General features: G+C 36.9%; 1 protein-coding gene across 1 annotated transcript in view; it reads left to right on the top strand.

Moving 5' to 3' along the window:
• The window catches only part of LOC114669502 (alpha-2-macroglobulin-like protein 1), a 100276-nt gene that overhangs the window by 13171 nt on the left and 61283 nt on the right, over window positions 1-25822 (top strand). The window contains exons 4-11 of the mRNA XM_051922566.1: window positions 116-168; window positions 1756-1776; window positions 3945-4108; window positions 8759-8882; window positions 13532-13643; window positions 15185-15294; window positions 17160-17327; window positions 20228-20449. Coding sequence (XP_051778526.1) covers window positions 116-168; window positions 1756-1776; window positions 3945-4108; window positions 8759-8882; window positions 13532-13643; window positions 15185-15294; window positions 17160-17327; window positions 20228-20449 — 974 coding nt within the window. The remainder of the gene's footprint in view (window positions 1-115; window positions 169-1755; window positions 1777-3944; window positions 4109-8758; window positions 8883-13531; window positions 13644-15184; window positions 15295-17159; window positions 17328-20227; window positions 20450-25822) is intronic.

The following is a 25822-nucleotide window of genomic DNA, read 5'->3' on the forward strand; positions in this document are numbered from 1 at the left end:
AGGAGCCATCACTCCATTCCTTGAATTTTATTCTGACATGCTGTCATGTGAGATTGTGTTATTATTGATTCCATTCACATAATTCTACTGTATGTTATTTTTATTTTCTTAACAGTAAAATTTAGAGTAGTGTCACTGGACAAAAATCTTGTTCCTCTCAATTTACAGGTAAGCACCATACTAAATCAAGTTGTACTAGCAGGAATGAGATGGGATGTACTGTATGTGTGAAGGAGGATGGAGGCAGAGGGCTGTGTGGATTTATATTTCTGTCCACACATTCTTATCTATTCATCTTCAAATTCTAATGTATTGTGATTTGGTATTTGGTATTTGGTACAGTTTATGTACATCCTGCCTTTAAAAGGGGCCTGAGTTCCCTCGAAAGCTTGCATATTATAATCGTTTTAGTTAGCCAATAAAAGATGTCATTTTGCTTGACTTCTCACTACATTCATAATGGCTAACACAGTACAACACCCTGGTACTATGTATAGAGTAGAGTAAAATTCTTACCCATATGTCTGATCAACATCATGACTGTCCTGCATCATTACCAGCAAGTATTAATGGTTAAATATGGACCTTACCTTGAATCCTTTGCCACAGTCTCTGCAGTGATGTTGTAACATATATAATGCTTTAATCATGCTTCTCATCTAATTATGAGAATGTCAGTTAATTAAGCATGCTCATGTTTGGCATGATATCAACCTACTCAGAGGAAAACCACAAGGAGACCATGAACACCTTACTCATATAGTGATCAGATAGGAATCAAGACCTGGAGCTGTGCAGCAGCAGCACTTACCGCTGAGGTGCTTTGTGCCCCAAGGTCTTATTCATCCAGCCATTCTCTAATGCTTTTATTCATTTCAGAGTTCTCAGGGCTGTAATGTGGATACATCAGGGAGATCTGTGCATTCTTTTAGACATATCCAGCATATGGATGGCTATATTAGTGCACACTCTTACTGGTACTCCATTGTAATGTTTTATGCTCTAATTAGTATAAACTATCAGAAAGGACATTCCCTGTCGTGGGAAAAAACCCTAAGTGTCTCATTTCTAAAACCTGATTTACAAAAGGGTTATATCATTGTTTGAGCTACTCCATTGTTAATGTCTTTCACCAATCAGAAGTCCCATTACAGGTATATACAGTAAGTGTGTTCATCTGAGTGACAAATTAGAACAACAGAAAAGAATATTTCAACTGTAGTCATGGGAGTCCCAATGAGTGCCCCACATTGTGATAATATTGGCTGCAGACAGACATTAAGATTATTCTACCCATGCAGGAGGTCAGTTAGAATTATCCAAACTGGCAATGATGCATTAAATGGAGGGTTAGAGACTTTGGTCAGTGTAGCAAGACAGGAGGTGTGGTCATTGTTCAGAGCTAGTAGAGAGTTCTGGGACAACCATAAGGCAGTGTTAGTTCAGCTTCAGACCCAATACATCACCAAAAATGTGTTGGCAAATAGTGGACTTCATATTGTGCTAATCCTACACTTACAGCATAATAGACAGAGACAGTGGTCTTACTTTGGTAGGCTTGTGAAAATGGTAAAGGAATTAACTATATTCTACTAGTGAATTTGATCATCCATTTTAGACAAAATCAAAGTTCCAAGCAGGTGTATTTGGAATATAGCTGAAGGCCAATACAACTTGGATGACTGATAACTGAGATGGTGACTGGTTGGCATTCATACTAATACTAAGTTCTGTCATCTTCTTGTTCTCTTCTAGTATCCGAGTGTGGTGCTCACGGTAAGCAATATCCAACCTTTTCCTTTTAAAACTGTTCCATAAAAAATGTGATTCTAAATAAATTAACAAATTATTTAAATACAGTTAACAAAAATGCTGTGCATGAATAAAGGGAAAATAGCTACACTTCATTGAAAACAACAGAAGATGGAATCAAACAAAGAATGTAATTTTAGATGAGGACATACAGGAAATTAAAGTTTTCCCATCTGTATGAGTTCATTTAAATCTATCCAGCAGTAACACTTTTTTGGGCAGATTCACCAACAACATTTGTGATGTTTCATCTATTGGAATGTATTTTGTAATGCATGTAGTAATAGAATGCATTACATTTTTCATTCCAACAGACGGTGCATCACAAACTTTAGTACTACAGCATGATTGAGGTATCAGACAAAGTACCTCTTAATAAAGAAACATTTAAATACAAAAATATATATAAAGAAATAAAAAATAATGATAGAAGGAGTTCTAATCTCATTAGACTCCAGTAAATATTCTGGTGATCTGCCCACAATGTAGCAAAATGAGAGCAGGAATAATATAAATAAATAACAAATTCCATTAACCACTATATGCTGGCCTCCCAGGACCCAAGTTTGAAATCCCCGCGGTCAGACAATCAGCTACTTCCCTCTGTGCGATAATCAGTGAGCATCAAAGAAATTAATACTTCCTATATCAGTCTTTTCTGTTTATTACTTTTTTTTCTTATTTAAAATTTCCTTTATTAGGTTATAGTACTGGTTGCATACACCAGCTGTTGGAATGAAAAATGCAATGGTTTTTATTATTACACGTGACAAACACTTTGGAATGGTTACATCGAGAATGATGTCCTTAAGGGAACATATCTCGAAGCAAGCTGTAGGTATTGCATATTGCAGATATGCTCTTTTGAATGCATTTCAATTAGATGATGCTTCTACATGTGGCTCCACTCACAAAACACACAAAATGACAGCATATTTAAAGATACAAAATAAGTAACAAATAAACAAATCTAACAGAAATAAAAAAAGCATTTACAGTAATTCCTAATTAGCTAAAACAACCATAAAACAAAAACAAAATATGTCAGGGAAAAAGCTTTGACTGTAGCATAACGCATGCAAGATATGGATGCTAGATTTAGACCCTATAGAGATTTCATAAATGGTACAATTCAATTTTCAAGAAGCAGTTTAAGTTGAAAGTGCTGACATATAACTACCAGTAACGGCGTACTGCATGATAACGTGTAGTGAATACACTTGATTTATAGTTTTGATACTCTTTGTCTGTACGTTTAGCATTCGTTTGCTCAGAGGTTAATGTGCTTGCTGCTTTGTGAGTTGCTCTTGTTTTCTCCACTCTAGCGGCCCTCTTCTTCTCTTGTTCCGTTGGCATCTTTTCGCATTAAAACTGATTAAGTCAGTTTTTTGTTGCAATTACTTAGTATATTTTTGGTAATTTTTCACTTAAGCTGGCACTTAAGTGTTTAATCTGTCTCAAGAATGATTTAAGATATGAAGAGGTAGAGGAAGTGACGGCCAAGGTAGTAGAGATGAGAATGACGCCTGTATGCATGCGCCACATGGCTGCCCTGCTGCGTGCTGCCGACAGTTGATTCTACAACAAAATAAAATAAAAAAAAGAGTAATAAAAATGATCATCCTGAAAGCAGACAGAAGAGGTCACGTAGTATATGTATACCAAATTTCACGTCAATAGGTCAAAATTTAAAATCCTGGACTGACAAATGGAAGATTACTACACTGGGTCTCACTACTGACATAACAGAATTGGAGACGTTGGCAGGATTAGTCATATATTGCAGTTGCATTTTGTTTTTATTGAATTACACAATATTTGCACACATCTATGTGACAACATAATTGAGACAGGCAGAGAGTTTATTGATAGCTGAGTTGTTTCCAGGTGTAATTATCAGATACTGTTAGTATCCACCTAATATACATAGGCAGCATTAGGTTAAATTGCAAAAGTACATAGCCATTTTAGGAATATTTGTATTTATATGTAGTATGAACAACAAAATCCTGCAAGACTTTTTTTAAATAGCCAGACTTACAAGGAGGAGCTGCATGTTACTAGTGTTCCTAGAACAGGCTATTCTCTTCTCTCAGAAGCACTGAAGCTTTGTCTCTGAAACTTTGTTCCAGGATCCCAGTTCTAACAGAATTGGCCAGTGGCTGAATAAATCTTCAACTGGAAGAATTTTGGATCTTTCCTTTGTCACGAGTTCTGAAGCCCCTGTTGGGAACTACATGCTGACTGTGTGGAGAAACGAAGAGCAGAAATTTGACCGAACATTTGAAATTAAAGAGTATGGTGAGTGGCGATTCTAAATTGGCCCTAGTGTGTGCTTGGTGTGTGAGTGTGTTTGTGTGTGTCCTGCGGTGGGTTGGCACCCTGCCCGGGATTGGTTCCTGCCTTATGCCCTGTGTTGGCTGGGATTGGCTCCAGCAGAACCCCGTGACCCTGTGTTCGGATTCAGCAGGCTGGAAAATGGATGGATGAATAGAGTATGGTGAGATTTTCTTTAGCATTTTTATTTCACATAGCTCTCATCCCATGAGGCAAATATTTTAAAAAGAGGCACCTGTTGTCTCATTGTATTCTTTCTTACTCATGAAATGATTTTTTATTCACTTTTTCCTTAGTTACCACTGTTATATAAATAGTGGTGTAAATTAGACTTCTGAAGTTAATTTCTATTGTACAATGTTGAACTGAAACGTAATACAGTGTATGACAATGAGATTAAACTGAAGAGAGCAATATTTTATGAGTCCTCTTTTACTGTTGTACGACTTTCACATCATAAGCCATTAACTTAGTGGATATAAATGCACTAAAATGTTTTCTGATTGGCTGTTGGCCAAACCATTTTCCCATTAGTGATTACAACACTTTTTTTAGTTGAATTGAGTGCATACTTTATGTTTCATAACATATTCAAAAGTTGTTTTTACACAATACTAAGGGTCCCCACTGTCAATATACACTCTCACAATGTACAATAACTGTGCAATATTGTCTCCCAAATCTGTTTATGGAAGTTGGGGATTTGAACTAGGGCTTGGCTTATATAACACTAATTCAGTATGTTCATTCATGAGGAAATTTCAAAAAGGCCCACTGGAATTAAATATGTCTGTTTATTAATACAAGTAAGAATCAGGAAATATTTATTAGATAAGGCACTCCTGTCATAGCCTGACATTCAGTGATCTTAAATAATGAATAGAAGAACCTCAGCTTGTATTTTACTGTACCAGGTAGCTAGAGAAAGGCAGTTTTTAGATATTTCCAGAAAATTAGGACTAGCTCCAGTGTTCCGGGGTGTTTTTTGATAGTACTGAATAATTTCATTTCAAATCTCAAAATAATGTTGATCTGAGGAAACTCAGATTAGGGTGTGCCTGATGGAAGTTAAAATATTCTCAAAACTGTGATGAAACAGGTGGTCTTCTTCTTTTGAAATATTCATTGCCTGTATTTTAATCAAGTATTTATTATTGTGACCAGAAAGGCACTAACATAGTCCAGATAAATTATAAGAAGATAATTTGTTAACAAAATGAATGCACAAATGGGAGGGTATAACTGGAGGCTTGTACACAATACAAAAAGAGGATAACCAAAAAACAATACAGTATATGCCCCTCTGGACCTGCCTATACTTTCCAGAGCTAACCACCTTGGGATATAATTATTTACCTTCTTCCTAAATTCCAGTTGTCCTCTTTTTTTCTGCCAGATAAGCCTTTGACTCTTCTCCTTTCTAAACTCCAAGTTTGTCTGTTTGACATGGTTAAGGCCTTTATCAGATCATACTCAGGAGTACTTCCAGAGCAACTTCATCCTGACAAGAAGCACTTCCATGTCATCTTTTGGCAGATCTATCAGCTACAGCAGGGCATTTTAGATTCATGCCAGGAACTCATGACAACATGAGGCCGTTCTAACAAGATCCCCTCACTCGTTTATTGAAATGCTGGAGTAAATGCACGCCGCAATGATCAAGGAACACAAATCACCCCAACCCAAACCCTGAATTCAGTTAAACAAGTGAGTAACCATGAGCCAAAATGACACCAAGGGGAAATTACCAAGTCTTGCACTGAAAAGAGAGGAATACCACTCTGCACTAAACAACCCAGTGTCCACATGTTGAAAGTATGATCAGCTCTCTGTTAAGGAGCTAAGACAGCCAGGGGCCTGTGGGAGTCTTAATCTGGCCTTGATATCATCCCCAATTCAGTGGACACTCTTGACACAATTTCATATCAAAGAAACCTTTGCTGCAGCCTGAACTACAACAGCAGACTATTACTGCACCCAGCGTGCAGCATGGGGGTTCGTGGCCTCCATCTCCAGTTGAACAAATAGCGTTATCACATCCTGTAAAGTGTTCATAACACTCTGCAGTTTTGACATCATGTTATATATTATTCCTCTGCATTTTGTTACTCTCAAGATTTCAGTTGTTTGATAAAACATGTTCACTGATCATTATACTACTAGTGTTTGTTTCTATTTACCTATAGTCATCCCAAGTAGTGAGTCAGCCCCTGTATGAAGTGATTTTGGTGACATCTTCAAGTATTTAACTAAGATATAAATTCATACAGGGCGGCACGGTGGCGCAGTGGGTAGCGCTGCTGCCTCGCAGTTGGGAGATCTGGGGACCTGGGTTCAATTCCCGGGTCCTCCCTGTGTGGAGTTTGCATGTTCTCCCCGTGTCTGCGTGGGTTTCCTCCGGGGGCTCCGGTTTCCTCCCACAGTCCAAAGACATGCTGGTTAGGTGGATTGGCGATTCTAAATTGGCCCTAGTGTGTGTTTGGTGTGTGGGTGTGTTTGTGTGTGTCCTGCGGTGGGTTGGCACCCTGCCCAGGATTGTTTCCTGCCTTGTGCCCTGTGTTGGCTGGGATTGGCTCCAGCAGACCCCCGTGACCCTGTTTGGATTCAGCGGGTTGGAAAATGGATGGATGGATGGATAAATTCATACAAGAAGATGCAATGGTTTGGACAAACTGCTGACTGTCAGGTGAATGGTGGCTTGCTGCATTCACAGAAACAAAAGTACGTACAGTGAAGCCCACAGGACTAGGCAAAGAGACAATGTGAAACATGGCATTCTGTAAAGTGCAAGAGAGTAAATGCAAAAAAATGATAATGCAGATTCTGGTGAACCCTGCAGATGTAGAAATGTTAATGTTGATAATGGAAAAAAATAATGTATGCAATATATTTTAGATTATATAATTAGATTATGGGCTTCACCCATTGCTCGCTTTGCTCACCAACCCATTCCCCAACCGCCAAGCACAAACGAGTCATTGTAAAGAGGGGGGGCTGAACGCACCCCAAGCAGATGCGGTCGCTCCTCCGAAACTCCTCTTTAATGGTGATACAATGGGAAACAAATAGCAATTGTTTTTTTAACCTCCTCTTTGCTCGATCAGCTGCTGGGTTGTTGGTGGTCCTGTGCGGTGTGATCTGCATTTCGTGCAGTGATTCAAACATTTTAAAGTCACTGTCTTGTTTCTCTTCTCCCCCAGACATCCTCAAACACTATTCAATCTCTTTTCACTCTTCTGTTATTTCACAGAATAATATTTTCTGTTTGTTTGTGCTAATGTGAGCTTTACTCTCATTTTCTTGAGACTTTCGAATTTTCCTACTTCCATTATCTCTAGCCTGCTCTACATGTGTGTCACAGGACTTGCTTCCAAAGGTTGTAAGTATGATGTGACTTGACCGTCTCGCGGGACGTGAAAGTGTCTCTAAGTCTCTGTGTCTCTGTCTCTCAGAGATCTCTTTTCAAAAGATCACGTCTCGTTCCAAGTTTTTTTTCTTTTTATAATAGAGAGATAGATATAAATAGCTTTATTACTTTAAATAATTCATTTGATTCGCATGTGATCTCTTGATTCCTGACACAGTGTAAATGTATTAGTTGGAGCTGGAGACAGAGGGGATAGACAGAGAGAGAGGTTCAGGAGCATGGTGGAAAGTTCTGTACGCTCAATCCACTAAAGTCAAGGTGTAAAAAGAACTAAGAACCCATGGCTTCAGTGTCTTTACTCTTTCTTTTATAAGCCTTATAATAAGGTAAAGGTAAAAATATTTAAATAGCTGTGTAATTCAAAAAACAACATCCAAAATATGTGCAGCAGGCCAAAGAAGGAGAACAGGTGTGTTTCCTAAGGTACAAGACAGAAAATAGAACCCAAAGACAGACAAAAAGGACAAAAACAGTAATCCAAACCAAAATAATAAAAAAATCAAACAGACTAAATGCCAAGAAGCAATAGAACACTAATCAGAATCATTAAATCAAGGGGAGCTCTAGGTAGTGGCTGTTGCAAAGGCGGGAAATAAAAATACTTGACTGAAACTGCTGTCCCCAGATGCCTCTTTCATTGTCTCCCAGCTGCTTAGTAAACATTGCCTCACAGCAAACGTAGGTAGCAGGGCCTGAAAAAAAGGCCAAGATCTTCAGTTCATTCCTGCCGTTGACTGGCCATATTTAAGAGAATTATATTGCAGCAGAAATTAGTCATATGTCATTTTGCACAATTCTTTTTCATGTACCTGTATGTAGCTTTAAGCTAAGAAACATCTTATGGATTCTTTTATACCAAACACAAAGATACAGAGTTGCAATAACAGCTAAAATATGTGAATTGTGCTAACCCTTTTTTGTGCCTGGTGCTTTACAGTTTTTATAGTTTGGACATTGTATACTCTAACTCTTGAAAAGATTTTTTTTTTCCCCAAAGTAATGCCTAAAATGGAACTGAAGGCTTAATGTACCCAATGTGATCAGCGTATATGATGAAAACAGGCACAGTGCACAGCATGCGCCAAAGTAAGTCAGAAATTGCACCCTTACCATTACTATGGGAAAGTGGGACACATTTTTGGAACAAACATGACTTGAATTTCTCTTGCTGTTTTCTTTTAGGTACACATTTGGGAAACCAGTCAATGGCAAAATTAACTTTACCTTCTGTCCTGTACCCAGAGAAAAGTATCATATGTATAACTACTATAAATTAGATGACACGTGTTGGACCGTATCAAACCTGGTAAGTGAAAAAAGGTCTGGCTGATTTTATCTTTTTTTTTATTGATGGTATTGTCATAAAAGTGAACAGGATGGCGATGTCTCTTGTGTTTTTTTTTAATTAGTATTTGGATCAGAAAGTGACGTATAGTCAAATCAGGCACTAATCAGAAACAGGGAAGTCAATACAAAGATCATCAAAACCACATTGAGCACAACATGATGCCGGGAATTTAAAAAAAAGAAAGCAAATTTCTTTAGTAACGCACAGAGTAGTTGTTATAGAACGCTCCACAATCTTGAAAATAAATTTAAAAAATTAAAAGATTTACATATTATAATAGTGCACTGTGGTAAAAAATCCAGATCAAACAAAATAAAGCAAAAATTGCTGAACAAGATGGCAATCTGATCTTCAAAGTCCACACTGTACTGGCAAATTGAACTGTTGCTTTTGAAAATCATCTCTAACAATGTCATGTTTACTTCCTCCTTCTGCTCAGCCTTTGTAGACTTAACATCTTCAGTCTTTGCTTAAACCTTAGTTGCACTAACGCTGGATATAAGCACCCATGACCTTTTCGGTACTTTTAAGAAAATCAATGTCTTCCTTTTAATGATTCTTGGTGCAGTGTATTGTTCAGCACTGCATTTTAATTTTTTCTTGTATTTCATTAGAACTAATTTTGTAGTTGGCTATAATGGTGCCAGCGATGTCATTGATGGCAACAGTGCCATTGGCAAACACAACCACATCATTATGTGTGATGTCATTGTGTCACCATAATTGGAGATGCGGTGTGTTTAGTGCTATCTTAAAATGGCAGTGTGTGATTTGTGGTTTCCAAATTTTTGGATAAACTAAAAACAAATAGCAATTTAGGTAGATTTGGCTAGGGAACGATAACTTATAATACTTTTGGCTTAGTTTTTTTTGACAGTTGGCTCTTATGAATTCCCCCTTAATTTTGTCATCCCACTCCCTGGTTGTTTAATCCTCTTTTATGTCTTTGGACATTTCCCACCATGATTTTAACAGAAAGGTGATTCACTTAAAGGCACTTAAGAGACACAGAATGGAGACAGTACTGCACCACCATCTTTTATAGGTGGGAAAAGCTAATGATGCAATACAACATGTGACCTCCATCCTTCCAGGAACAACCATAGCAACAGTAAAGCAATAGGCCTATGTGAGGAGGAACAAATGTTATTCAGAATGGTGTTGAAAAAACACAAATAACAAAACATGCTATATTAAAACATCCAGTTTAGAAAATCATGACACTTAACAAAATATTTCACATCAATGGCTGAGGAAACCAGATTTCCCTCATCAATAAATGTCCTTTATTAACAACAAATTTCAGACAATAATGAACATATGGCTCAACCTTACACAAGATGACCACAGTAGCATCATAGTTGACAAAACAGAGATATAATACAATGAAATTGCAGTGTTTTAATTTGAAATTTAGCAGGAAAAGAGTGCTCAGTTATATCCTCCCTTTGGTGGCAGGATGTGTTAATGGAATAGTTTGTTCCATCAAAAAGACAGCATAGCCTGGACTGCAGGAGTATTTAATTATTTATTTCTGCCATGTAGAGGCCAGTAAGACAGTAATAAACATTTATATATAATTTCAAAATAATTTAAATTGCAACTGTACATGAAAGATGATGATTTTTGTTTTAATTAAAATATGCCTATACTTCTTTTTCCAATTGTTAGAAAGTATTGAGCATTATCAGATTAAATTATGCAATGGCTGATATGTAAACTGTAATGAAATGAGTATCTTTAATAATGTTTTTGTGAACTACCAGCTGATAAGCATGTACAGGGTAGCTGTGTAAGTATATCTATTTTGACTAACCAGTATGGAAGTAAATGTTAGCATTCAGAAAAAGTTTAGACTTTGCTTGCTTTTGGTGCAAAAGATGAATTATTGAAAGCATTTTCTCCCCAGAAATAAATTCATAAATGTACGGACATACAACTGCCCAAAGTTGGAAGCCCCAATGTTCTGAAGGTAAAACAGTAAATCGTCAAAGCACATGCAATCTGTACAAGCTCATATTACAGTATTTTCCCAAAGGTATACAGTATACATTTGCACACTGCCTATAAAGGCAAACAGAAAAATAGCCATAATGATGTTTCAAAAGCAATGAAACATCACAAAAGCTTTTTTTAAACTGGTGTATATTTGAGTCCATGTAGTCTCACTGAGCTACATGTATAACATATACATCTGGAGACAAAAATGACAATTAGACGGCTCATTGAGTGTCACATTTCTAAACCAATCAAATGCCTCATGAAGGCGGTGCTCAAACTAGTGGAGGTGACTTTGAACTGCAAAGAGTAGTGATGCACTTGTTAACCTGCCCCGACAGAGAACAGACTTTTGACTACAATAAACTGTTGACTGATTAAAAATAAAAGTGTATTTTATTACATTCCTGTTTCTCCTATCCTTTCGGGTGAAGCCATCACCCTTGAAATTTCTGACCCTGTATTAGGATGTAGCGGGTTGGATAATGGATGGATGGATGGATGTAACAACTGCCCAGTCTTGTTTACAGGACATCTGCTGAAGTCATTTCCTGGTACATTTTGTGTATTACATCAACCTTCTTCTGGTATATCCCTTGTTTACTTGAGCATCTCAGTAGTTTTCCATAACCAATTATTATATACTGTAATGTACACTGCAAACCAAAATGCGTAAGTATTGGTACCTCTAAATTATCCTGTCACATTTGTCACACCCCATCAAAAGGAGGCGAAAAGGACTGTGTTAACAGAGTAGACAACAAAGTGCCATGGAACATACAGATTTCAGTACTCCAAACACCTAAATCAATAAATGTGCCTAACGACACCAGTAGAAGCACAGCAGAGGCTGCAAAGCATCCACCTTCTGAGTGCATGTCCAACTGAATAACTAAAGGAAGTTAACTTTACTGTCTAATTGGAAATGCAAACATGCCATGCCAGAATATAACTACAGTATATCCATGGACTACAATACTTATCTAAACTCTTTTTGTTGTTGTTATGCCATATAGTGATGCAATAATAAAAATGACAGAAAGATATCATCACAGACGGAGGCACTTCTGAAACGCACAAGTAGCTGCAGTGGTCTACACATGACTTTGCCTATCTCTTCTGTCACTAGTTACCTTGTACTACTGAGCTCCTGAATGGATAGCAGCAATTTTAGCTTTTTATTTTCTCTCAGAGTCAAGTCTTTTGTTCAGTTCTTTTTGATCTCTTCCTGGTACGCCATTGGCAGTTTAAAATGCACCAATTATAGGAATTGGGAGCTGATGTTTTAGGAGAAAGCCCTGTGGGTATAGCCTTTGAATTGGCAGATTTTGCTACTATTCACTACACACCTTTTAGCAAGTTGTCCCCATCTGTGTATTCTTGCTTGAGAATCATGTCTGGCCCTACAAGACTAGGGTACATGTGGTATAATGATCACCTGACCTGTTTAACGAGGACCAACAACATGACTGACCTAAGCGGTATTGCACTTAACATAAAGGATATCCAACTGGGAGCAGTACCTCCCAACAAATGCCAGTAAAATTAAACAAATGAACATTTCCCTCTTTTCCATCAAATACCTCCCCTTCTGTCCACTGTATTGTGTAATATGGAAGAAGCAAAGCCACCTTAGTAGTACTCTGCTCTGAAAACATTTGCCCCTTAAAAACATGCATTTGATTAACTAAGGAGACTATGTACTGTTCTCACAACAAAAAAATTCATGCACACAATAAACTAAAACATGTTCATATGACAAAGGAAGACAATCACACATTCTCTTCCTCAGTTGCAAGAAAAATATGTTAGGTGTAAAAAAAAATGAGGAATGGTGTAAAATATAAAAAACGTCTAAAACAATTGATAGGGATACTCTTCTGTAACTGGTTTTCATTTTTGATAAAGTTAAGACTTAAAAAAATAGACTGAACATTATGAAAGGAACTGGGACCAGCCTGGCCTGTAATGAACAACTGAGAATGTAACACTAATCACTAAAGAATACAGCTATAGACATCTCCTGAGAGCAAAACTAGCCCATCCACACTCACAAAGTGTTGCACTTCAGCAGTTTGCAGCGCCACCTTTTTATATTGTCTACATTGTCCACTTTGGTGGTCTTTACTTTGATGACACAAGGAAATTCCACATAGACAACCACAACCACCTGGCATTGGAGCTGAAACCAGAATGATTTATCAGTGAATTACACTGCTTACAGAGCAAAGAAACAGAGCACAACATTACATTATCACAAACACAAGGATTGCCATTATACTTTAACTGAAACATACCATTGAACTTTAGAAATAACTTCAAGTTCTTCATTTTGCACAAATCATTTCTGAGGATTTTTGCAGACTTGTATTTGTAATAGATGCACAGTGATTTTGAAATTTTTTCTCTAAATTGTAACATTTTCTGGTATTTTACAACAATATTGGTTAATTCATCTTCACATGTCCACCTAAAATGAAATATGTGCATTCCATTGGACTCATTTGGGTTAAACTTCAGCTGTGTGTCATGTAGTCATGCTGCCAAATTACTGGCTATCCAGCCACTATGATAACTAAATGTTATTATGTCTTTTTTTCTTCTTCTAGACAGATAAGTCCGGCTGTGTGTCTCAGACTGTTAATGTGGGCATTAAGAAGTCAAACTTTTATTTATATTCTACATTCAATGTTCATGCTGACCTAGAGGAAGAAGGCACAGGTAAAATATTAATGCTGATTGAACCATAAAGTCTTCAGTCAAAATTCTGGTAAACCATTTTTAAATATAATAATTTTCAAAATTATGATGGGTTAGAGGCTAGCTCGCAGCATCTTACACAAAACAAGAAATAACCTGGACCATAGCAGGGTGCCCACTCCCAAATATACAAATTCATGTCACAACAGTTAGCCTCACAATGCTAGCGTCCTGAACTGGAATCCCAACCAAAGATCCTCTATTTAAAAGTCCTCTCTATTGGTCTTTCTCCAGACACTGTGATTTCCTCCTGCCTCCCAAAGATGGGCAGGTTAGATTATTTAACATCTTAAAGATGACAGTTGTTAGCCCCCTATAAATTAGGGGTTATTCAGATTCTTGAAGGGATAAAGGCATCCTTTTGGTCTAAGCTTTAATTTGACAAAGTGCTCCAGGAACTGACTGCACAATGTCCAGTAAACTATACAGACAAGCTAAAAACCCCTTTCCCAAAAGTGAGTATTTATTGCGGAGGTGACACTCCATTGACACATCCTGACCTAACACATGGTTATCTAACTAGTTATTTGTTACCTGATGCACAGGACATGTCACTGAAGTTTTTGTAAGCTGATTAGTTTTACAACAGTCTATAAGAGAGAATAATTCATTGCAGGGGAGAATAATTCATTGCTCATGTTTTTAATCAGAAGGAAGGTAAAAATAACTGAAGTTGTTGCCATGTGGGTGTGCTTTATTCATGGGTTGGATAATAAATAGACACTTACAGAGATGGTGCTAAGCATTTGTAACTGATATTAACCCATTTATGACATTTCCATTTATTTACTGTTTATTGAACGTTTATTGAATATGCATTTACTGAACTTTGGACACTTTTCAGTTTTAACAAACAAGCACTTTGGATACTTTGAACCTTGTTGCTGTGTCTTTCACTCGCCACTGGTCCACCTCGGTTAAGAACTATTAGGGTGTCAAGAGAACAGTTGGGTGCCAGGTACATACCCGAGCACTAAGACCCCTGACACAGGTTTACACTAAAAAAAAAAAACGTACAAAGCCGCAGTTCTATCTATCCCATAAGAAAGAGAGTGGGCCCTATGATACACTTAGTTACCACCCAGAATTTCTTTCTACAGTGTCTCCAGTGCTATTGGGATAAACTCGAGGACTCTATGATCATGAATTGGATTAACCAGCTTTGAAAATGAAGGATATATTTAAAATATATGCAAGTAAATTACAAACCTGTTTGTAGGCATAACTAATTTATTTTACAATTTATTTTATAGTAACTTATATACAGTAGTAAGCATCATCATGATATGTGTTTCACAATAAGGAATATGGGAATTATAAAACAGTGCATCACTCCATACCCAGGCATCATGAGTGTATTTAGAAAATTCCACTAGAACCAAACCAACTTTACAATAATTATCACTTATTGGGTTTGGCACATTTTGTTTGGGAACATTAGCCTTTCATATTGTGTGTATATTTTATTCTTATATTGCATGTTTTTTGTTCTTTCTTTCAAGGGGTGACTATGAGGAGCAGTAAGGCATCAGAATTATCCATTATTAAGAAGTCAATCAAGATTTTAGATGCTGATGATTCATTCAGAGTTGGATATCCTTTGCATGGAAAGGTGAGCACTCTGCATTTGATTTTTTTTACTAAATACAGCTGCCAAATAACTGAGTTCAAAGGGTATGAACGTTAATCTTTACAAACTTAACTTACCAGTAACAAGTATGGGTGCTTCACATCCTTGCTTGGCCCCATGTTGTCCTCCTTGATATCTTAAACTACATTATAACTCTTTTTCAGGAGGTATACAGGTATTGTGCACCAAGTGGAGAATGCTACTATGTAGCTCTACATTTAATTTTTTAGTAGAAAACATCAACTGTGGTCTGTATACATGACAAACTTAAATAATTTGCCAAACAAACACCATATCATTTTCTGTATTACACAACCATCTGAGTGAAGAACATATTTACATAATAACAAGCTCTTTATAACCCTTGGGTAATTCCATCCAACACTCTTAAAAATAAAGGTACCAGAGCAGTTCTTCAGAGCGATGCCATAGGGGAACTATTTTTTATTCTCAAAAGACCCATCCATATGAAGGTTCCTGAAAGAACCCTTATTTATTTAGATCTGTAACAGACTCCACACAGTAAATAACCATGAATAAATGGTAACAGATTTGTGAAGTTCCAACGGGTTCCTGATATTAAAAGGACTCTTGCTGTATACATCTAGTAACACATGCTAAGTCCTGATTTTTTTAATCTGTTAGTGTCTTGCGAGCTCACCATACATTAAAGACTCTAGGTTTTTCTACATATTAGGAAGTTGTTCAAAGCAAAAAGAACCAAGTTCATATGCCAAGAACTTGTTCCAGAATGCAGTGGTGCTTCATCAAGCAATGGAGCTACGCAGAACCACACAACATAATAAAAAAAATCTATATAATGCCATCAAAAAAACATTCATTTTAAGAATGTAGAACAAAGGGGTGTACTGACACTACCATTCTGATGTGACCTGTCTCCAGTTTGCCCACATTTCTGCCATTGATAAGATTTTGATGTAAACAGTCCAGACCACATGCTATCCAATATCTGAGATCAGATGCAGGTTTCCTTTGTATATGTTACTGAATTTCAGTTCAATTCTCATCCCCCATATCTGAGTTCAAACAGTCACACTGGATTTTCACTCAAGGACATGACTTGATTACTTTACTTTTGCGCACCAGGTGACATATTAAAACAGTCATGGAGGCTGAAGTGGACAAAGTGAATGGTTAGTGGTGCAGATAGGAAACTAATTTTTTTAATACATTTTTGATGTAATAAAACTACATAGGCTAAATTGGTAGGTTCTTACAAAAGCACACATTTGAAGAATTATAAGGATCCAAGCTTTACTTGGGTCGCTAAGTCATAACTGACGTACAGCGTGAACATTTCCTATAAGCTGAATGCATATCTAAATGCTCAAGCCATATTTAGAATTGTAATATATGAGGGAAAGTCAAAAAGTAAAGGCAATTTGAAAATTACGTGGTAACTGCAATGGATAGGAGCTGACATAATACGACACATTCACGATAGTTTATGGGTAGTTCTTAATTGAGTGAAATTCAGCAGTATTCACTCTGCCCAAAGAAATCTCACTGCGGCTTGCAGTTCAACCATGGTTCAATCCCGCAGTGGAGTGACCTTGACTTCAACTAGACTAATGGCAGAATGCTGTATGTGTTTGAACTACCCATAAGCCACTGTGAATGTATTGTTTAGCATCAGCTTCTATTCATTGCAGTTACAGCATAATTTTCAAAATTCCTTTAATTTTTGATTTACCCTCATAAATACATGGACAGTGGATCAAACTTCTCAGTCAGTTCTGAATTGAATATTAAGATTTAGTCCTGTAGAGGCGATTATCAATTGGAAATAATGTGACTTTAAAAATGTAACTCTTTCTTTGTTGCAGATAAAATTAACAAATGCTGACCACTCTCCTGCTGTTAATGAAACTGTTTATCTGAAAGTCTCATATCATCGAGGATCAGAAGAACTTCGCTTCCTCACAGACAAACAAGGCATGGCATATTTTACCCTGGATACTTCGTCTTGGAACAAGAATACCATCGGCCTGAGGGTCAGTATTTATTTTTCTTGGAGCCATTTTGCACACTGCAGACTTCACTACCTGAAATGGAATATAATGACTGCGGCTTTAAAAATATCAAACCCAATTACGCCTCTCACAATCACAGATGTTGCTCTATGTAATTTTTCTCAGCTCATACAGAATTCATGAAACTTTATTAATATTTCCTCAATCAATTTCTTTTGCTAAATCCATAATTTCTAGGTATTCCTTTTATATTGTATAGTAATGACTATAATAACTGGGGTTCTTATATTACTCAAAAATTAAGGTTTGAAAACTCATCTTAAAAATAAACATTCAAAACATTTTCAAAAATAGATTAAAATTTCTAGGTGGTGCATATTTTTGTGCATGTATTTGTACTTTACATGATTTGTATGTTTTCTTATTATTATTGTTGATATTTGTATTTTTTGCTTTCAATATGTCTGCAAATTTTGAAGTACTGATAAATCATGCAGCCCTGTTTAAAAGACAGTCTTCAAATGACAGTGACACTTGAAAGCACACCCCTCCACAAAATCGGGATACTCTGTGCATAAAAAGTGACATGATCAGAGAAAGACAGAACCAGGGACACTTTGTACTGGCTGTAATGCATATAAGAAACTCTGGCAAAATCACTCATGTTTGCTTAAACACATAGACAATCATTATTTTAAAACCCCAACCCAATCAGCTATGCTGCATTTTGGTCCTTGAGCACAAAAGACATAATGTCACAGTCCATCTCTCAAAATCAGGCACTGTAAGTTAGTTTCACAAATGAAGTGACAGAATGAACTAAATGAAGCATTGTGATGAACTGTTCATATTTCCTCATTATAATTATTTATTTAGCCGGTGGTTTTATTTTAAAACCCTGTAAGAAATGAGTTTGGGTGTTTATAAGGAAACTGCTAAATTAACAAACAATACATGCCAAAATGAAAAAAAAAATCAAAGATGTGTATGTATACTAAGTTTTAAAAGCTTGTGGAAGATAAATAGAATGTACGAACCTGATTTGATAAGTTTGTAGTGCGAAACATCAGTTGAGAGCTATGAACATGAGTCAATGTTTAAAAAATGACAGTATTTAAAATAAGAGAGCATTCTCTTCTTCACTCCTAAGTAAAGCAGTAGGGTAGACACATCTGTTTCAAATGTGTTGTGAGGGGGACTCTGTAATAAGCAGAAGACTGTCCATTTTATGTTGATACAAGCTAACCATTCAAAATTACAAAAAGGCTGATGGTAGAAGTAATTTGCACAACCAGATCTGCAAAATATAGCAGTATAGGAAAGCATGTTTGGAGTAATATGATGTTGAAATTAGTGTGAAGTAAAGTACAGTAAAGTGCTGCTATTTTACAATCAGGTTTTTCCTTTGAATGAGACCTTTTATAAGTTATATTCAAATTACATTCAAATAGTGGCATTCGATCTGAAAGTCCTAATAACAACTTTGCCTTGGAAGTTTCCAGAAATTAACTTGGAGACCACAAGTGAACAGCAGATTTTTTGTATAAATCGTTAAAAAATCAGTTACAAACAAAAGTAAAAGAAAATAACAAACTTAAATAATTACAAAAACCCAGCTTACACCTAAAACTTAATGTCCACAGAGAAGAGGAAAACAAATACTCCATGCTGGCACATATCCAAGAGAATCCTAGAGGGCCCAGAGGTTCTTCTTAGTGAAAATGCTTCTTCAGTGAGACTTCCCCCTTACCTCAGCGGAACACACTTGTTGTTGGTGTATATGATGTTTGTAATAATGTTGTTCCTCTCATTTGCTATATGGCTTTTTTTCCCAAATTTAAGTAGCTAGGCCAAAGACTGAAAAGTAAGAGCATCATGTATTATAATGTTGTTCTTTTAATACTACTACATACAGTATGAATTTTTTCAGAGGGTTTATGCTGTTTAATTTAAAATTTCTTATTATTTTGAATGTTGATTAATTGTCCATTGATTTATGAGTTGAATACAGTATTTGGCTGCTTTTCACAAACGAATGTTCAGTGCTATTTTAGGTACACTGTGTCTTTAACTGTGGTTATGTTTTTGAGTGTGTCCTTCACTGAACTGGCACCCCATCTACTGATGACTCATGTGTAGCTCCTAATGCTACCAAGAAAGAATCTGGCCATGATGACCCTGAATTGAACTAACGGGGTACAGCATAATGTAAATCTTCCAACACCACAAAGTTTAAAATTTATTCTGCTCACTGTTGTTCACCATGTACTTTAATTTTGTATTCTGGGTAATCAGAAATAGGTGATATCATCACCAGCACTACTCAAAAGGTTTATCCAGGTTTGCAAATTGCAAAATCTGACATGATCACCAAGAATGTAGTCTTTGGCCTCCCTTCTGGCCAAATTCCCTCCACCTCCATCTTGAAGCATCTCTTTACTTACAGTAATCATCTCATTTCTTTCACTCCGCATGCCCAAACCACCTTAGTCTGCTTCTCCTCAGGATCACACCCATCAACTCCACACCAAGTCTAGCTCTTAACTTGGCATTCATCTGTCTCTCAGTCCATGACATTACGCATATTCATCTAAACATTCTTGTCTATGTTATTTCCAGGATCATTTCATGTTCCATTTTCATCCGCCCTGTCTCAGTCCCACACAATATATTACTCCTCACACAACTTTTATATATTTTACCCTCAGATGTGAGAATGAGGGCAGCTCCTTTGAACCAGAAAGTGGATTTTGAATTTTTGTTACACACCACAAACTATTATACCCTGAATTACACTAGTCCAAAGACAAAATGTAGCATTTATGTTTGATTTCTTCTCCAAAATGATGGTTTCTGTCTTCTTTCCTCACATCCATGGTAACTGTGTACACTTTGATATCACATTTTCCATCTTTTCACAGGCTTATTTTCCAGTTAACTATTATGAACTTCATGGAGGGTACTATCAGACATATGATGAACATAAAATGATTCCGTTTTACTCAAAGAGTTCAAGTTTTGTAATGATCCATGGCACAGATGAGGTGCTGGAGTGTGGCACAGAGGCACAGGTCATGACCAGCTACACAGTCAAGAGGGCATTGTTTGAAGAGGGGACAGAGTTTATGTTCTTCTACTATTTGGTGAGTCTACATAGATTTTCATAACTGAAAATGTATTAAACTGTAAGCTCCTGCAAATCAGTAGAAATTCCTTTTTATGATTTTAGGAGTTTTGGAAACCCAAATTCTATTTGTGAACTCTTTTTGTATTTATTTGTCTAATTTAGACTTGCTATTAATATTTGTCATTTGTGCCCTCCCCCACCACACCCTGTCGTCTATAGGGGAGGGGCAAAAGCTACAGATTTGTCAAAAATTTCAGTCTCCTGTTTTCAACGGATCTCGACATTAAAGGGTCCCCAATAGTGAAAACAACAATATTTCAATGATGGGTGTGTGTGTGTCTGTCTGTGTGTCACAGTTTCTTGAGTACAGTTCATAGCTAAAACAGCTGGACAGAAAAATACCAAACTCAAACCTGAAGCCTTTTATGAGATGACGATGTGCTGATTAGTTTTTCAGCTAAATCGAGCAAGAGAAAGATGCTCTCTAGATGAACCCTCAAAAACCATAATTCTGCAATTAACTATGAATTCTTCTTATCAATGGCTATTGTAATGACCTATTTTATGATCAAAAAGATCAGCATCAGAGCGGTGAATAATTATGAAATTAGGGTTATAAAATAGTTCGGGTAACTTGGCTCCTAGGGCACAAAGCCTACTGACGCTCATGTCTGAATTTTTGTACCACCATTTGGGGTATTTTTTCATGATGACAGCCATTTTGTTCTTGGCAATGGTGCTCTTTTGCCATCACAAAATAACCAGAAGTTGAATTGCATAGCATCATCACTTGAACTGTGTTTAAGATCGTGGTGCACTAACACTGGAGCCCAAGATTTTGGACTCTCAAATCAAACTTAGTTCTACTTAGAACAAAAATCCATTTAGACAGTGTGATAAAAACAAAAAACAAGACATCATAAAAAGGTTTGGGGCAGCCACCCTTATAATATCCCTGGCTGCAAAATGTTTTTTTTAAGTTGACAGCGATGTTTGCAATACTGAGTCCAAAACAGAACTGATTTTTTGGTGGTAAGATGGCAGCTTTAAAGGCCCATATAGGAAGTGACGTCATCGAGGGAACCGGACCCAAAAGTGTCATCATCAAAGGGGGCCGGATCCAGAAGTGTCGTCATCGAGGTGCCCGGAAGTGACGTCATTGAGGGAGCTGGAACCTGGCAGGATTTCTCGGGAACGGTCTGCAGGGAACTGAGAAAGACAATTAGTGCACCCCGCCACCCCCTGGTCGGATGTGGTATTACCTTCAGCTGCCTCCTACTTGCACGTCTGTGACAAGTTTTGACTAATGTTTTGGCTTTGGTACTTTGGTTCATTCTAATTTTTTTTTTTGCTGAGACCCCCTAAGCATTTATCAACAAGTTTACAATTACGCTTCATTTCACCATCTTTTGTTTACAGTTTTCCTGTTGAACATTCCACTAATCAAGATTGCACTAATCTTAAAACTGGAAGACTAAGGTCTTTTTGTTTTTCTCTATGCCAACTACAGAACAAAATACTTGTCCCTGAGTATTATGGATGCCTAGGTTCACAAGAAAGATTTGTCAATGAGGTTAAAAATGAAAAAAACACTACTATGTAATGTGAAAGGGGTGCATTTTCCCTGAGCTGTCCCTCATGACTATAAATCCGCTTTGAGTGGGATGTCTTCAATTCACTTTTGTTTATTCTAATACTGTGAGCTTCACAGAGTGCTGGCACAGCGTTTACAAAGGTTTAACAACCTAATATGGTTATACAGCAACAGTATAGTACATTAATCGTACACATTTTATTTGTTATTTGGATGAACAAGCACACATATTTGGCTAGATAATCCAGTAGACAATTGGATCAAAGTCATTTAAGATGAAGACTTAACTAACAGAAGATATGGTCATATGACAATAAAGGACAGGAAAACAAAAATTCCAGTTAAGCTTATTCCTGAAGAAGATACACTTCTGGGTGGGCCTATGCTGGTCTGGAGCAAAGTCAAAGCTGTGCTGACCTCGGCTCAATGGCCATCCTCCCAGATCCAAGCATTCTGCTATTGTATATGCCTCTTGCTGAAGTCCAAAGGTGTAGTATAAGATAACAACCTTAGACAATTTTGATGAATCTGTTCCTCTCAGTTTGTTCCAGGACAGAAATTTATGTTCAACCAATCAGCTTTGAGGTTAGTCCTTGACATCATAAAGTTGGGAGAGTACAAAAACATTAAATATTCCCTTTATGGCCCTTACTTTGTGAGTTATATTTCCAAAAGAACGTGTGCAAAATCCACACGGCTTGGAAAAATTATAATCTGTCAATATTTATATTTCTATAGTAAGCAGAATTTTTAGACCATTATGTGTAATGATGTGTCCTGGAGCCTATACTTCCTGCTTTTATGATGTCAGAGGCTAGCTTTAAAACTGATTGGCTACCTGTATAGGTAGTGACTGCTTAGAGCTGTGTTTTTCAACCTTTCAATGATGGCACCCATAAGTCCTTTCTTTTATTTTGTGGTACACCTAGTCTAATTTTTATATTTGTAATCATTTTATGCTGTATCTACTACATTTTTCAACTCATTGCTGAGTGCTTTCCTAGCAAGCACTTCACAATGGAGACAGTAATATTTTTTTTGATATCACTGTTTTCTTTCTTCACTAAAAATACAAATCATTTTACTAAACTAACCACCCATGGAGCCTAACCTGTATAAATTCCAACAAATGGAGAGGGAGCTGTGTAATGTCACTGACACATATAGAAGTAGCACATTAACCTTGCTGATTGCTTGAAGTGAGGTTGGGGTCCATCCTGCTTGTAAGCCACATATCCAGATTGTAACTAAAACACATTTTGTTATGAATGGAGTTTCTTCCAGAGCAAATTAGGAGCGAGGCCTCCAAAATAAGATAGGAAGCAAACTAAAAATGTACCTGGTTTGCCCAGGGGAGGCAACCTCAACTTCAGCCAGGCACCAAGGCAACATGCTGACTTGAGATGAAGCAGGCCCAAAAATGAGCAGCAGACAAAACAACTGTAACACTTCCAAACTCTACAACAAAAGTCCCCCACAAGGAAATGAGTAATCATCAACCCTCTGATTGCATAAATAGGACAAGCAAAGAATCCTTATAAAAATAAGATTTATTTCACAAAGACAGCACAATACAGGAAAAAGCTTAGTAGAGCAAAAAGATGCACAAATGAGTCACCTAAAAGAAAACAAAAGCAAAGTTTAAAAATAAAATTCAAATACCAGAGTTCCTAAACAGAGCTGATAAAAAATAAAAATCCAGGAAATCCAAGAAAGAAAATACAATACTTACAAACTCCTTAAACAACAAATAATTTCCACTTAATTTAACATTTAATTTAAATAGCCTGAGGACGGACCCAGGAGTGGTGATGTCCCGCCTTTTAAGGATCCACCCACAAAGAACATGGAACATCAGTACAATTAAAGAGACAGGAAATAAATATAACATCACAATAAAACCAAAAGAAATTAAAAACACATGAGAAATAATTGTTCAAAATTAACAAAAACAAAAATAAAATACATATAACTTCCACCTGATACAAGATAAATGTATTCCATAGTTGATAAAATTAATTGTGCTGAGTTTTTCTAAAGTGAAACTGTATGTTTTCCAAAGTAATGCCCAAACTAATACCCACATCACTGCTGACCCACTACCTTGAGCTCCCAACATGCTCTAATAACATATATATTATCTTTCTAATCTTAGAGCATGCTCCCAAACTCAGACTTGTGTGCCAGTAGCATTCATATAGAAAAAAAAAGTGCTGGCTTCATTAACTAAGAAGTGCTTCTGCAACACTCCAGACTATTGTTGTGGCACCTCAGGGTACCGTGGCACCCTGGTTGAAAACCACTGGTCTAGAGCAATAACTTTAGTAGAGTCCCAGAAACTAAACAAAATCCAAGGAAATGTAATTGATTGTCCTGTGTCAGTAACCATTAATATTTATTCCTTTGAGCATCCCAGTATTAGTGGAGATATATTTTTTAATGTTAGTGTTAATAAGGATAAACTAAGCTAGCAGGTGGATCATTTTATAGCTTCCGGGGCACTATACCCAAACACATCGCCTCCTAGTGTTATCTTATTTATTAAATTCAAGAAGTGATTCTCATTTTGTCTTTGCAATATGTATATGATTATATACACTATTTTCTAATAGAGACAGAAGTAATTAATTCATCTATAGATCATAAGGGGGATCTTGTAATCAACACAAAATGTAACAGGAAGCCCATGTAGAGACTTGAGGACCGAAGTTAAGTGGTCATACTTTGCATTTTATTAGCACTCCAGGCTGTTAATATAACAGTTTGAACTTCCTGTGAATAAATCATAGCAGTAGTCATTTTGCATGTAAAGTAATATAACCTGCCTACTGCAGTGGTTCTCAGACACAGTCCTGGGCTGCAAGGTTTGGTTCCAACCAGCTTCAGTTTTATATTGGACTCCTGGCCTTATAAAGAAAGCTGTTTCAAGGTTTTGGGGTAATAGAAGAAGTTACCAAACTAAGAAGTTATATACACTATATAATTATGTGGGTTTTTAAAATTGTTTTTAAGATTTTCATCATAATGATTTTCATTCTGATTATCCAGGTGTTCTGCTTATTTAACCTATTATTTACTAACTAGTCATTTAGCCCGTTACAATAATGGGCACTAGAACAGTAGTGCAGAAACATTAGTAGGAACAGTCTATATTAAATGGCAAGGGACTTTGACCTCATTCTTTTTGTTGGTCGTATTTTTCTTTCTTTCTGCCTTTTTTTTGTTGATGTTTACTTGCTGAGCTGACCGTTCTTCATGGGCTGCCGCCGTGTATTGTGTGGCTTTAATTTTCTGTGACAGTAATACTGTCTTGTACGTCCGCTGGCTTGTACGTCCGTAATATACCTTTAATTTTCTCTGGCAGTAATACAGGCGTGCGCGTCGGTAATATGCCTTTAATCTCCTCTGACAGTAATACTGGCTTGTATGTGGCTGTAATATGAGTCACTGTATTGTGTACCTTTAATTTCCTCTCGCAGTAATACTGGTTTGTATTTCCGTAAAACGCCTGTAACTTTCTCTGACAGTAATATCGTGCATCGCACCATGCCCCGCGCATGCGCACTTCACCAGAAGACACACACACACAGACACCTGGACGTACACGGGGATTTTATTAAAGAGGATGGGCATTTTAGTGGGTCTGATGTTGAGGCAGCTGTAGCCTTTCATCATTTAGTGTCACTTATTCCGAGTGTCTGCTCGGCTCATTGTTAATTGTCATTATTAGAATAAAGTTAAGGAAGAAAACTACACAAAAAAATGCAAATTAATTGGAAAACAACAAGAGAGAGT

Source organism: Erpetoichthys calabaricus, chromosome 2, assembly GCF_900747795.2.
Source record: "Erpetoichthys calabaricus chromosome 2, fErpCal1.3, whole genome shotgun sequence".
In the NCBI taxonomy this organism is placed as follows: Eukaryota; Metazoa; Chordata; class Cladistia; order Polypteriformes; family Polypteridae; genus Erpetoichthys; species Erpetoichthys calabaricus.